At 36.9% G+C, this 15404-nt stretch overlaps 1 protein-coding gene across 6 annotated transcripts in view; it reads right to left on the reverse strand.

The window, feature by feature from the left end:
- Positions 1 to 15404, reverse strand: part of traf3ip1 (TNF receptor-associated factor 3 interacting protein 1) — a 30331-nt gene that overhangs the window by 3742 nt on the left and 11185 nt on the right. For 4 of the 6 annotated variants that reach the window (XM_028435866.1, XM_028435863.1, XM_028435868.1 and 1 more), the window contains 5 exons: positions 13595 to 13691; positions 11988 to 12080; positions 11086 to 11221; positions 10976 to 11012; positions 10209 to 10285 (listed from right to left, as the gene is read on the reverse strand). In XM_028435866.1, coding sequence (XP_028291667.1) covers positions 10209 to 10285; positions 10976 to 11012; positions 11086 to 11221; positions 11988 to 12080; positions 13595 to 13691 — 440 coding nt within the window. The remainder of the gene's footprint in view (positions 1 to 10208; positions 10286 to 10975; positions 11013 to 11085; positions 11222 to 11987; positions 12081 to 13594; positions 13692 to 15404) is intronic. The other 2 variants (XM_028435867.1, XM_028435864.1) reach the window with 1 other exon arrangement.

Consider the following 15404-nt stretch of genomic DNA (forward strand, 5'->3'; position numbering starts at 1 on the left):
TTTTCCATTTCCATTTTTTTTTTTTAAAAGAAAAAAGGTTCAAGATTCATGTTCAAGATCAAAGTCTTGGCGAGTAAAGAAAAAAGGAAATGTGCAAAACTTAAAGCTCTGTGTATAAAATCAATGTCACACAACTGCTTCAAAAAAACAAACAAAAGCCACTTGTGTGTTCCTCAGCCACAACTTAAAAAAACCTAACAAACGCAGCTCTGCCAACACAATCTGAGAGTGACAGACGTGAAGCAAAGCTGCATTTAGTGGTTTGGGATTTCAAGGCTAAAAATGTTTAGGCCATACTTCTACTGACATGGCTGTGTACAGAAAGATGAAAGGTGCTCTGAATTGTATCGGCTAGAGTTGGAGAAGTGGGCTGAGTGGCTGCTGAAGGGCCACAGTGTGTGTGTGTGTGTCGGATAAATCCCAATTGTCGGCGGTGAAAAGGAGGAAGGCGATCAGTGAAGGCCGACCCAAAAGTGTTTGCTCAGCTGGGCCTCGCAAGGCCTTGGAGAGTGTTTGTGTGTGTGTGTGTTGAAAGCGCTCGGTATGCACACACATGCACACGAACACACACACACGCACACACACACACAAACACTAACCAGAGGATGGGTGGAAGCACACAGCAAACACACACAGCGCTCACACTATTTAAGTTTATTTTGGTACCAGAGCTTATTTTACTGCAGTATTGAGTAACAACCTCTACACTCAGGCCTGCTTTCAACTTTAACTCTCGCTCTAAATTATGCATCGAGCACCTGCCCAACTCAGATGTGTGTGTGTGTGTGTGTGTGTGTGTGTGTGTGTTTAAATGACAGTTTCCTCTAAAACAGGGGTTCTCAACCTTGGAGTCGCGAATCACTGGGAGGAGGTCACCAGATGCCTTTAAGGATCTACGAATATTTCTTGAACAATTTTAAGCCATTTTTACTCTTTTTTTTCTGCAACTACACCAAACTTGTCATATTTTAACCTATTTTCATCACTTTTTCTTGCCATATTTTTGCTCCGTTTAATGCATTTTTGCTACATTACTCCCATTTCAATATTTTTTTTGCACATTTTTTCCACTTTCTAGACATGTTCAGCACTTATTAACCCTTTCCACCACTTTTCCACCTAATATCACATATGTTGACCCATTATTGTCACTTGTAATCTCTTTTCACCATATTTGCCAGTTTAAAATAATTGTTCCTACTTCTTAAATTACATTACCTTAACCCCAAAGAAACACAGAATCAAGACTGCAAAATAAATAAAAAAAAACAAATACCTCCAAAACACAAAAGAACGACACAAAATGACAAAAACCACTCCAAAATCTCACAAAATGAAAGAAAATGCATAAAAAAGAACAACAAATATACACAAACATTACTCCAACATCTTAAAAAGAAAAGAAAAATACACAAAATGACAGAGACATAATACAGACTCCCAAATTCCAAAATCAACAACAAAAATTCAAATGTTCAGCACTTATAAACCCTTTCCACCACTATTCCACCTAATGTCACATATGTTGACCCATTATTGTCACTTTTAACCTCTTTTCACCATATTTCATGATTATTTTTTGCGAATTTAACCACAGTCATGATTTGTCATACCCATTATTTGATAGTTTAAACTACCGGTAATTTCTTTGATTTTTAAAATCACATTTCACCAACTTTGAACCCATTTTATTTCTGATTAAAACCAGGATTTCCATCTTTAAGATGACTATAATAATAATAAATGTTCCTGGATAACAGTGGATATTATTCAGATAAATAAATAAATGTGGTTATCACAGATTCATAGAACAATAGACCATCATTTTACTGACTTTATGGATGGACCCCAAAAATCTCTCCCTTTATTCCCCTTATAGATGGTCCTGTCTCCACATGACTGTTCTTCAATGTTCATGTCTGTGTTCAACCACCTTCAGCTACAGTGGAGGTCCCTGCTCTTTGGAATCTTTATTTTGGGGGTCGTGGCATGAAAAGGTTGAGAACCCCTGCTTTAAAATTACACAGTGTGTCACAGAGTGGCTCAGGGAAGGGGGGACACATGTGCGTACAACGTTGGGTCTTATCGGTCGATCTGTTCAAACAAACCCGACATGTGACTAATTACAGATTGAAAAAGGCAGATTGCCTGGACGAGACCACACAGTGAAAAATAGCATCAAACATTATCGTTTGCCACCATTTCCCTCGCGCTGAGCTCGTATAAATTCCTGACGGCCTGGCTGTGCTATGCTAGCGGTGGCTAAAGAGCGTCCAGCTCTCCCTCTCTCTCTCCCTCTCTCAGCGAGGTGGGTGGTTTTCCACTGGATGCCACCGCTGCAGCTACACAAATACTCCACCGTGCTGCGGTCGGCCCTGCTCGACCCAGACAGCACCAGTGGCTTCTTTTTGTTTGCCACCTCCTCCTCACCCTCCTCCTCCTCATCGTCGTCTTCTCAGCTGGAAAATAAAAAAACATGACCCCTTGTTCGTCTGGGTGGATATAAATCAGAGCTTTATGGAGGTCGCTGTCAGGGTTTACAGGACCTGTGTGCTTTGTCTCGCCTGAATCACACAACAATATTTAGACATGGTGACCACAGAGGAGCAGGAGGTGAGAGGACGACAGACGCACGTTTTCCTTTCATCTGAAAAACTCTTGAGGCTGAGAGGTCAGAATGAACAATGTGAATAAAAAAGTAAAGTAAAGTAAAGTAAAAAAAGAAGAACTGACAAATGAATATTCATGGCTCTTATTAGAGCCTGAGCACCAAAGGTGAGTAGGACCCTATTTTAATGTAAATTGTTTTTAATTATTATTATTATTACAAAAAAGTGATTGCATTTTTGAGGGTCTAAATAAATGTGATATTTTTCACATGTGAATGGCAAAATGATTCAATAGGAGGCTAATTCTTAAACTGTTAAAAACAATCAGATAAACATAGTGTTGCACTCATGGATCAATAAATCAAAGATCATTTGCACGACACAATTAACACCCACCATTGTTTTGCCGTAACTTTTTTTTGTTTTGAGGGCAAACATGAAATCACAGTAAGATTCTATGACGCGCCTACAGGACTCCACATCCCACAATGCAATGCACCAAAGTTTTATGTTTACAGTGGAGATGAAAACAATTTTAACTTTTTAAATCTTCTTTTCAAGTCAATGATCTTTGATTTATTAATCTATGAGGCCTAAATTATGGATTAATCTAATAATAAATCAGATTTTAATCTTTAAAAACATAAATTACTTCACATTATCAAAGAATTACAAAGGAAATTAGATGTGTAAGTGCTTTGAGTTTTGGTATTTTATTCAGATTTAATGACTTTTGACGGCTATAATTACTCAGCAGCTTATTTTAAACACGTAGATTCATTTATTATTTCATGAAATTAGAGTTTAAAAAAAAACCTTATTTGATCAGTTGCACTATTTTCGAGCTTGCATTTGTCAGCTTCTCCAAGGACTGACGGCACGCCGACAACCACCCTGACCCTGAGAATTGTGGGAAAAATCCAAACCCGGCCCCAGAAGCATGCATCTGCACTCTCTCCTCCAATAGAACACTCCCCCACCCTGAGGTTTTCCTTTGTTATTGTTTTTTTCAGAGACATTACCTCCATAAAGTGAGCAGCCCTGACCTCAACCCCACTGAACACTTGTAGGATTAACCACGCTAGAGCTGAGCTGTGGCGTCCCACAGAGAACGCATCACTAAATACTGCTTTACCAGATTCCATTACACACAACTGTAAGAAATATCTAGGGCTGGATGAGAGAAGTTCTCTGGGCTCTCTTGTGAATACATGCAATGTGGGCGGATCAGCTGTGGTGTGTTAAATATTGGGAGGAGGAAATGCAAATATAATGGAAATTATGTTTGCTGTGCTTGTTTTTGAGGCAACGAAAAGAATGGATGTTTAATGTTCCCGTTAACATTTTTGGGAACAAAAAAAATAAAACTAAAATGCCTGTTTTGGCCAGATTTAAGGAATGCATGAAAGTAAAAATAAATGTGGAAAAACATTATGTTTTTTGAGTCTATTCAAGTAACAGAACCTGCATTAACATATTTGTTGGTTGCTAAATGATTTTAAAAAATCAATGTATTCACTAAAAGAAACAAGTGCTTCCATTTTGTGCTTTCATGCACACAGCTCTCCTTCATTCTCCACGTTGAACACATTCGACGTCCAAAATGCTCATTTAAATGTGCAATATTAGTAAATCCTTACAGCAGCTAATAACTAATCATTATAGGCATGCAAGACATTTTTCGCCCCTTCATTTGAGATTTAATTGCTCAGACGATGGTTATCCAACTATTTCTGAGCTTTGTGGCGACTAGATAACATTCAAAACAAATGTAAATAATGCAACGTTAAGCAACGTGACTCACACAATTCCAGCGACTCAATCGCTGGAAGTCGCTCAAAGTTGAAAATTTTAAACTTTCCAAGCAACTTAGTTATTTTTCTTGTTGTAAGACGAGATATGAAGACACTTGGGACCAAATAGTGTTTGGACATGTAAAAAAATGAAATGAAATGAAACGAGAGAAAGAGTAAAAACTATAATGAATAGAAACATCTGTAGCGCCGATGATTGTTCGGTTCCACGTGTCAATAAAGAAGCAGGAATGAGTTAAATGTTGTTCAGATTTGAGACAATTATCCAAAAAGGAAGCAAGAATATGATCATCTTTCTACATTTATCACAACAAAGAAGTAGAAAAAGTGGAATTCCTCCATGTTTTACAGACTTAATCAGCTCAGAGAAACATGATTCTGACAAGGATAATAGACTTCAGTGTCATGAAAGCCTCTCGGGCTTCATTAACCAGCAAAACAATGACTTAGATAATTGGTGCTTGGCTAATGACAAGGAATCAGCTTTGATTAGACACAGTCCTCATTGTTTGTTCAGACAATTTACGTATTAAATGAAGACAAGAAGAAGAAAAAAAGAAAGTAAATCTGGATAAATCAGGATTAGAAACAAAGCCATATTACTAGTGGTTGATCGTCCCGGGCAGTGAAGATTTCCATATTTTAACCTATTTTCATCACTTTTTCTTGTTCCTTTTAATGCTAATAATGTTTAATGTATTTTTGCTACATTACTCCAATTTCTGACACTTCTCCATCAAATCTCAATGCATTTTCTGCACATTTGATCTACTTTCAAGACATTTTCAGCATTTATAAACCCTTTCCACCACTTTTCACAGCTGTTGTTGCATATGTTGACCCATTATTGTCACTTTTAACCGCTTTTCACCATATTTCATACTTATTTTGCCAAATTAACCACATTCACGATTTGTCATGCCCATTATTTGACAGTTTAAACTAATTGTTCATACTTTTTTCTGCCACTTTTAAGCCAAAATTGACACTTTGAACCCCTATTTTTCATTTAACCACTTCTGTCTATTTTTGCAATTTGCAACTTTTAACCTATTTCTGGGGTTTTATAAATCCAATTTCACCACCTTTTCCTCCATTTTCAGTCTCTTTTAACACATTTTATTTGTGATTAAAACAAGGATTTACATCTTTAAGATGACTATATATGCACTATGGCAAAAATAATAATGAACTTCTTGGATAACAGTTGATATAATTAAATAAATAAATGTGGTCATCACAGATTCATAAAACAATGGACCATCATTTTTTTCAAGCTTTGATTAGACTCGTTCCTCATTGTTTGTTCAGCCAAATTTTCAACATTTACTCATTAAATGAAGACAAGAAAAGAGAAAGTAAATCTGGATAAATCAAGCTTCGACACAAAGCCATGTTGCTGGTTGATCTTCCCAGAGGGTGAAGCACAAAATGAGTTTGTTTTACACGTTCAGGATCTTTGTTGCAGTATTTGGAAAAGAAAACAGACTTTAGTGAGTCTAAAGCATCATAAAAATAGCTTGGAGTCAGTGAGGTGAGGAGAAAAGCCAGGAGGAGATCACAGGATGTTGTTACAAGGTCACTGTAGGCCCTGGGGAGACAACAGAGATCACCACCCTGGGGTCAGGGGGGGTCAAATGGAAGGAAGCCTCTGAGGGACTACTGGCAGGAGTTCAGCCACACACCATGGAATCAAAAGGCTTGGATGTTTAACACATTTAACTACATTAAAAGATTGATTAAAATCTGCACTAAGTCTAAATGTAAACTTAATCTGCAGGTGAGGATTCTCTCGCTCGCTCCCTTCAGGGAACGACTAAAGCTACATCAATACGAGACCCCCACAAACGTCCAATGACTGATGGAATGCCACGGGGTCATTTCCTTATGTTTCCACAAAAAAACGCTGGATGTTTATGAAGAGGCAGAGGTCGGTAGGGACCACTATTTATTTTCATGACAATTCTGCAGAGTATTCCGACTCTCCTCCTCCTCTCACTCAACAGCCCTCCATTTGTGTGCCACTCAGTTTATTTATACATTACAAACCTTCATCAGGACTAATTTGACGTCTGCAACAAAAAAAAAAAAAAAAAAAAAACGAGGGGAAAGACGTACACAAAAAAAATCCTTATCAAAACGCAGCTGCTACTCTGTCTAAATAAGACGAGAAGTACCTTGGAATAATACACAAATTCACTGAGGGGTCATGAGGAAGGTTATCCCTATAAACATACAGCAAAATGCTTCAGTTGCATAAACTGGGCTGCTGCGATGTGGCAGAAAAGGTCCCGATCCCCAAAATAAAAGTTCCAGAGCCTGAGTACCCCCATTGTACCTGTTCTATGAATCTGTGATAACCACATTTATTAATTCATCTGAATAATATCCACTGTTATCCAGAAAGTTTACTATTATTGTTTGGGCCGTAGTATATAGTCATCTTTAACATGTAAATCCTTGTTTTAATCAGAAATAAAATGGGTTAAAAGTGACCAAAAATGGTGGAAAAGGTGTTGAAATGGGATTTTAAAAAACACAGAAATTAGTTAAAAGTTGAGTTAAAAAAAACAGGCCAAAAACAGACAAAAAAAGTAGTAAGAAAAGGATTCAAAGTGTCAATATTGGCTTAAAAGTGACAGAATGGAGTTGTCGCTTTAGATTTTTTTTGTCATTTTTGTGTATTTTGCTGCTCTTTTATGTACTTTTCTGTCATTGTTGTAAACACTTTTTGTCGTTTGGATTTCAGAGTGATTTTCGTGTATATTTATTGTTCTTTTGTGTTGTTTAGGTAATTTTTGTTCAAAGTAGTAATTTTGTGTTAAAAATGGCAGAAAAGGGGAGGTAGGGCTAATATAATTTAAAAAGTAAATTCCATTGTAAATAATTAGTTTAATCTGGCAAATACCGGGCATGACAAATCATGAATGTAGTTAAAGATAAGCATACAATATGGTGAAAACAGTTCATGACAATAATGGGTCAACATGTGATATTAGGTAGAAAAGTGGTGAAAAGGGTTTTAAGTAATGAAATGTCTTGAAAGTGGGAAAAATGTGCAGAAAAGGCATTAAAATTTGAAAGAGAAGTGTCAGAAATGGGAGAAATGCAGCAAAAATGCATTCAAAATATGGCAAGAAAAAGTGATGAAATCGAGTTAAAATATGTTAAGTTTGGTGTAGTTGCAGAAAAAGGGTTAAAAAAAAAAAAGAAGCAAAAATGGGCTCAAGTTGTTCAAACAATATTCTTAGTTTCTTGAAGGCCCCAAGGTTGAGAACCACTGGAATAAGCTACAATCAGTGTTTCCTTTGTTTATAACAGAGCAGAAAAGAACTCCATCCAATGCCTTTGGATGAGAAGAGAAACTACATTCCATGATCTGAGGAAATTAGGACAATGTTTTTATTCACATTAGACGGAATCGAAGCAGCTCAAAGCTCAATATTTACACGATGGTCCCTGTCTTTAAACGACGAGGCCGTTTCTCTGACCCATCCACCCTCACATGTCAGGAAGGAAGTTATTACAGTTCTTTACACAGCTGACGAGGCACGGCTGGTAATGATAGAGTCAGAGCGCAACGACTGCTATCACTAATCATGCAGAATACACTGAGAGGAGGGAAAATAATGAATAATGAGGAAGGAGGAAAGCGTCGACATTGATGAAGTTTTATTGGTAATTGTGTTGTTTCAGATCAGATTTCCTTAAACTGATTAGTTTTCCACCTGTTGTGTATTTTTCCTCATTAATTACACCTGATAGGAAGTTTCTTTTCTCTGACGTTTATTAATTTGTTTTTTTTTGTCTGTCGGCAGGATTACGTATAAAGTAATTAAGGGATTTTGACAAAATTTGAACCTAAGTTAGACTTTAGGTCATAAAGATTCCATTAAATATTGGAGGGGATCTGGATCATAATACTGAATTTGGATTAGTATGAGAAATCAAAAAATCCCTTTCTATCATCAAACAAAAATAAAAAAAAACTACCTCAGTTCGTAATTGGCACATATTTATGATCTTTACTTTTTAATGGATTTTTAAAAAGAAAAAACAGATTACGTAATCAGATTAGATCACATAATTCAATCCAATTATGATTTTGATCCAGATCATTTGGGGTTTTTCAGAAGGATTGGGATCACTTTGTTCTAAAAAAAATCTGGATTTCAAAATATAATGAAACTTTAAAAGTGTATCAAATAAAACTATATTTGGACCATGCAGCATAGCCTACAATATATCCAATTTATTGATAAGGTTTTAATTTGATTTGTTCATCCATCAGACTACAGTGATTAGTTACATATATTTAACAATATAGACCTACGGCAATAGAAAGTTTGGCCTCATAAAATAATCCCCCACACCGCTCAATATTGACAACAAATAATGTATTTATTCTGTCACTAACTGATGCATATTGATTCATCACAATCAAAAATATTGGGTTTTTTTAGATTATTTTTTAGTGATGCATGCAATGATGAATGTCACTGATTTTTGAAATCCAAAACAAATCCAAATCAGAAACAGTGTCTAACTTGTTGTCTAACGTCCTGTTTGCTGGTTCTGGTTCTGTCACAATGCAGGAGGTGGGTCAGGGTCTCCTTCATCAAACAAACATGAGCTCTGGTTTCCAGATTTGGTGATCCTGAAAAGTTTCTATCCGGATCAGATTGATCTAATCTGATGTTGCTTTGAAAAACTGTCTCAAAAGTAAAATAGATTACGTGATCATGGATAGCAAAAAAAAAAAAAAAAAAACGGATTACCAAATCCGGATCAATTTTATCTGGATAAAACCTTTTGAAAAAGCCGGGCCCTGGGATAAAAGTAAGACAGATTATGTAATTCTGGATAGTTTAAAAAAAAGGCTTTCAAAATCTGGATAGTTTTGATCCAGATTAAACCTTTTTGAACAACTGGGCCCTGGAGATGAAATAAACTATAGTGGTGTGGAACAGTTATTATGAGGGATGACGAGTGATGCTGCAGTGAGGGAGAAATAGATCAGGCCCTTTTTCTACACCAGCGCCTACTGAAAACAATGCATCCATCAGGAGTGCGGGTGGTCAGTGGGACGCAATGCATGCTTCAGTGACGTAGACCACCCAAAGAAAGGCTCACATTGGTCTCACACCGTAGAGTGCAGACCAAATTGTGAGCTTCACACTGCTGTACGCTCCACGCCACGACACGCTCTGCCTAATAAACAGGCTGATAGACACAAACCATGAGTCTGAAACTATCAAAAATAAATGTCCTACGTGACCTCCGTGTGTCTGATTAAAGACGACGGGAAAGGAAACGCTGAGAGACGCGTAAAAAGCAGATACGTTACAAGCAGGTAGCAGATGTGTGCCAGCATACCAAGGATATTTGAGTTGGGTGAGAAAACAAAGCTCATTTCACACCAGACGTCTTGATGTGTACAACTGTGTGTGTGTGTGTGTGTGTGTGTGTGTGTGTGTGTGTGTGTGTGTGTGTGTGTGTGTGTGTGTGTGTGTGTGTGTGTGGTCTGTTCCGGGGCCGTACGCGCCCGTCTGGTTATTAGCCCCTCAACTTCAGCGGAGGGGAAACATTTCTGTGGTTTCAAGGCTGTGCAATTACACTTTCATAGTCCATTTGTTTATATCACTCTGTCTGATAATAACCAGTGTTGTGCGGGCTTTTCTATGTGGTCACAATGTGTTTCCCTGGCAGAGAAGTTCAACCTGTTCATATCAGCTGTTAGAGCCAGGCCGACACTGCCCCCTAGTGGAAGGGGCACAGAACATACCTGCTCTCTGGATTTGGGGGACGATGGTGACGATTCAAAGTCTTTCTTGGTTTCAAGAATCTTTTTTACGAGCCCGCCTATGAGGAGAAAAATAAGTGTGAATAAATCAAGAAAACAGTCGGTTCCAAGTCGATTTTCCATTCAGAAAATAATATTTAAAAAACAAAAAATGACTGACGTTCTTTATCAGGGTCAAGAAGGGATGCACAAAAGCTTTACAACCTGTTTATAAAAACAAAAAAATTAAATGATAGAAAACCAAAAAAAAACTAGTTTTAGTTTTTATAAGAAAAAAATTAAAATCAACTTTTTTCCCCTCAACCCTGATAAAGAAAAACACCTTGAATTTCAATTCTAATTGTTGTATTTTAAAGCAAAAATTTTATTTTGTGTTACTAAAAACAAAGAAGGAAATGTTGGTGCTCTTGCAAGAAACACAGCACCGTCCTCAGACGTGCTCTTACTTGGCAACTTCCTGTCGCACAATATGAAAAAAAGTACTTTTTTGTTGTTTTCTTTGGTTCCCATCGCCTATCATTTAATTTTTTTGTTTTTAGAAACATTTTTTTTTTGTGTGTATCCCTTCTTGACCCTGATTAAGATTTTCAAACTTATTTCTTTAATTTTGAAGATGAAAATCAAATAATCAGTCATTTTTTGCATTTTTATATCGTTTTCTGAACAGAAAATCCAACGACCAAAACCTACACTGACCAAGTCCTGCAATGAGATGAATCTAATAAATGATACATAAATAATAAATGTACCGTGTTTCCCGTCACCGTCGTGCTCTAGTACTGGTTCCTGAAATAACAACAATTGTAAATATTTTTTATCCTGGGAATGTGTTGTTTCCTCATTTATGTATGTCACTTACTGGCTGTAATTCAAGAACATCTAAAGGAGGAGAGGTTGCCTCTTCCACTAGAAACTGGTCATCTTCATCCTCCTCATCCCCAGAATGCTTTTTCCCGTCTATTATGACCGGAGCTAAAGGCTTGGCACTAGAAAGCCTGGAAAAGAAACTCTTGTTTTTGACAAAGAATGGACACCTTCATGTGAAACGATTTATTTATTTAGTCTGTTAAAACAGGGGTTCTCAACCTTTTCAGCCCGCGACCCCCAAAATAAAGGTTCCAGAGAGAAAATTAGAGTGGTTCAAAGTGTCAATATTGGTTTAAAAGTGCCACAAATGAGGGGAGTTGATTTATTTATTTTTTTGTCATTTTTGTGTATTTTGCTATGCTTTTAAGTAATTTTGTGTATTTTTGGAGTCATTGTTGAATATACTTTTTGTCGTTTTGGGTTTTTGGTGTCATTTTTGTTTACATTTGTTGTCCTTTTTTGTTCAAAGTGTCAATTTTTGCTTAAAACTGGCAGAAAAAGGGGGGTCGGTTGGGGCAAATTAAATTTCAATGTAAATGTCAATATTGGAACAATTAGAAGGAATAGTTTAAACTGGCAAATAATGGGCAAAAATTAATCATACGTGACATTAGGTGGAAAAGTGGTGGAAAGGGTTTAATAAGTGCTGAAAAATTCTTGAAAGTGGAAAAAAATGTGCAGAAAAGGCATTAAAATTTGATGAAGTGGCAAAAATGAGAGTAATGTAGCAAAAATGCATTAAAAAAATATTGTAGGTTAAAATACGGTAAGTTCGGTGTAGTTGCTGAACAAAAATGGGCTCAAATTGTTCTGTTTCTTGAAAGCATCTGGCGACCCCTTCCCAGTGTCCCAAGGTTGAGAACCCCTGTGTTAAAGGTCATTTAAATGAGTCACCTCTCAGGTGGAGCCACGTCATTGTTGCTCTCCTGTCGTCGTACACGTGGCGGCGCTGGGCGAGCGCTGCTCGGCCTCGCTGCAGGTCTTTTGCTGCTCACGTAAAAACAAAAAGAAAGAATTGGATACACAAATATCAGCCTGAGTAGGAATCTGAGTGACCTGGCTGCCAACAACTAACATTTCAATGTTCTTTCTCTGAGTATATTAGTAATTACTGGGTGGAGGACAGGAGTAATTATGGTGTCTAACACAAAGAATGAGCCACGCCCAAACAGTCGACGGAGAAACAACAGCCGGGTGGTTTCCTACTCGTCGGGTTCATGATGAACAATGGAGCGGTGAAGTTGATGACACAAGTATGAACGCCTGCTTTTAAACCTTAATGTGGAATTAACTAACAAACATACTGACACGTAGGTTTTACTCTACGTCTGCAAGCCTGAGCAACGCACATTACACACAGAAAAGAAACCACTGGATTTATTATATAACCTAACAATTCTCTGTCTGCACCTGCTGTTTATATTTATGAATGAAATTCATGTGCAGAATGAGTACATGTGAGATGACACCTCATTATTAAGTCAAAGCATGTACTAATGTTGTCTCTGTTTTGAACTAAACACCTACAATGAAAAGGGTTGCCAGATCTGTCAATTTCCAGGCCAAACAAAACCCAATCGTCAATAAAAATTTCTTTCCTGCTTCTCTTCGAAGGCGGTCGCATTTCGTCTTTGCTCCTACCCTCCCTATCTTCCCCAGCTGCTTGTTTTGTCTGCTGTCTTGTGGATCTAGGAGACTCTCTCTCTGCATTCATCCAAAACCCAAAATTATGGAATTGGTCAGCTGGTCACTTAATGCTAATGATCAAATTTTCTCAATGAGAAGACCAGGCTGAGGTGAGCCTGTGTGTCCTGATGCACGCCAGATACACAATGGATTCCTGGGACAAATGGAAGGTCATGTGCCTGGCTTTACTCTCCGTGGAGGATATTTACCGTACATGATTGGAATCATGGTAGTAGTTATGCTGTTGATTGGAGCTGGCAGCTATCTGATCTATTGTAAAGTCTATGTTACATTGGCAGCTGTTTTAGGAAGGCTGCCAGTCATCTCTGAAGAATGGGGAAGAGCACTGAACTCTAAAAATATCATGTTGAACAAACTCAAAAGCTACTCTGGAGCGTTTGCATGAAATATTGCGATATATTAACGAATGAATTTTTTTCTAACACCTTTACTGAAAATGCATGACATGCAGACAACTACACTAAATAAACTTATAATTTGTGGAAACTAACACTATCGTTGGACAGATTCCCTCTATTTCAAAATAAAAGTATTCATTATACAACAGTTTACTGAAATGTGTAAGTTTTTACCACATAATGGAAACTGTTTTATTTTCTAAAAACAATGAATAATAAACCACATCTAACTGACCTGCAGGAAAAATCTTAAAAAGCAAATTAAATATTTGGTTTAAGATAATACATACATTTGATTCCTATCCACTTTCTTACTGTAAAAGCACAAACACACAGCTTTAAACATTTGCTCAGTGACGTGCGCTGCCTTGTGAGAAACATGTGAGTGTTTTTTACTGTATGGACCTGGTAGTCAGGTCGGATGGCGCCGAGGACTCTCCGGCGTATCCGTTTTCCTGGGGGACCATGTTTTGGGTCACCTGCACGTCTCTCTCTGCAAATAAAAAACAATAAGCTGTGATTAGCATGGTTTACCAGATGACTACTAAACTTAGAATAAAGTGCACACAAACTACACAAACATTTCTTATGGATGTCACAAGGTTTAAAGTGATATATTTAAATGTGGACACAGCACAGGCTTGATAGTTTATAAGTTTCTTAAACTTCATCAACATGTCTTTTATTGTAAAACAAAAGTTAACCTAAGATCTATGGACACAGGTCAGGTAGTGGAGCCCAGAGTTCACAGCAAACTGCCAGCAGAGCTGAAGTCAGCATCACGTGAACATTTGATTTATTGTTTTTACTACTGATTTATTGTTTTTACTGCTGATTTTAATGTTTTTACTGCTGATTTATTGTTTTTACTACTGATTCATTGTTTTTACTGCTGATTTTAATGTTTTTACTGATTTTAATGTTCTTATTGATTTATAAACTGTTTAATGTTGTCTGTTTCACTTTTTAATCATGTAAAGCACATTGAACTGCCTGAATTGTGTGAAAAGCGCTATACAAATTTTTTTTGCCTTGCCTAATTCTACGGCAGACATGGGCCACAATCGGCTTTTGGTCTAATTATGTTATTATATACTAGTATAAAAGATCACACATAACGTAGTAAACCTTTGCTCTTCTTTGTCCTGGAGCAGTGTGCAGGTGTTTGTAGTGAAGCACTGACTGATGGGTGTGACTGCAGGTATGCAAACACTATAAATTAATTAAACCCTGAGCATTCTTAAAGTGCTTTACTGTAAAAAGGAGCAGCTTTAGAAAGCATGTGTCAGTGGAATCTAACCTGAGACACACAATAACACACAATGTGCTTTATAAGAAACTTGACCGACTTGCTTTGAAGCTCAAACAAAGCAAAGTATTACAACATTTAGAAAAGAACAGAAGCAGATTATTGCTGCTCTATATTTATAGCTCTTATTTATCAGGACAGGACAGTTTGTGGTCAAACCTGATAAAGTCGACATTGCAGCTTTACAGGGTTTTTCAACCTTGGGGTCGTGACCCCATTTGGGGTCGCCTGAAATGACTAGTAATTCATTCAGAAAATAATTAAAGATTAAAATCTTTTACTTATTAAATTCCTATTATCACTGACAACTTTTTTATTTTATTTTATTCAAACAACTCAATTGTAAAAATAAATAAATAAATAAATAAATAAAAAACCGGGAAAATGGGGAAAAAAAAAAAAAAAAAACCAACTGTATCCTATACTTTCACTTTCTAGTTCAAATAAAATGCAGTATAAAAATATCTGAGATAGCACAATGTATCACAAATTCTGTATTTGTAAAACTACACCAAATGTGTTCAAAAACTAATTCTAGAAAAAAAAAATGTCTTTGGGGTCATCAGAAAATTGTGATATTAAAATGGGGTCACTGTGTGAGGGAACTTTAATGATTATATCTGACAATCAAAGCTAAAAAAAAAAGGCTATGCTAAGCTATTGTTGACCATGTTTGAGATTTAATGACAGTATTATCTGTGATTCATCCAGACATCAAAGGAAAGAAACAAATCTAATCAAAGGTGCACTGGTATCTAGAGATGGGCTTTATTATCGGCCGATATTAGCCATAAAATGTGATATCGATTGACATCGGTATTGGTTTTTCCACCAATATGTTGTGGGAGAGGATCTGTGCATATACTGGGAAACTGAGTCGATATCAGCATTTTGGAT

The sequence above is a fragment of the Gouania willdenowi genome, chromosome 21 (genome assembly GCF_900634775.1).
Source record: "Gouania willdenowi chromosome 21, fGouWil2.1, whole genome shotgun sequence".
Classification (NCBI taxonomy): Eukaryota; Metazoa; Chordata; class Actinopteri; order Blenniiformes; family Gobiesocidae; genus Gouania; species Gouania willdenowi.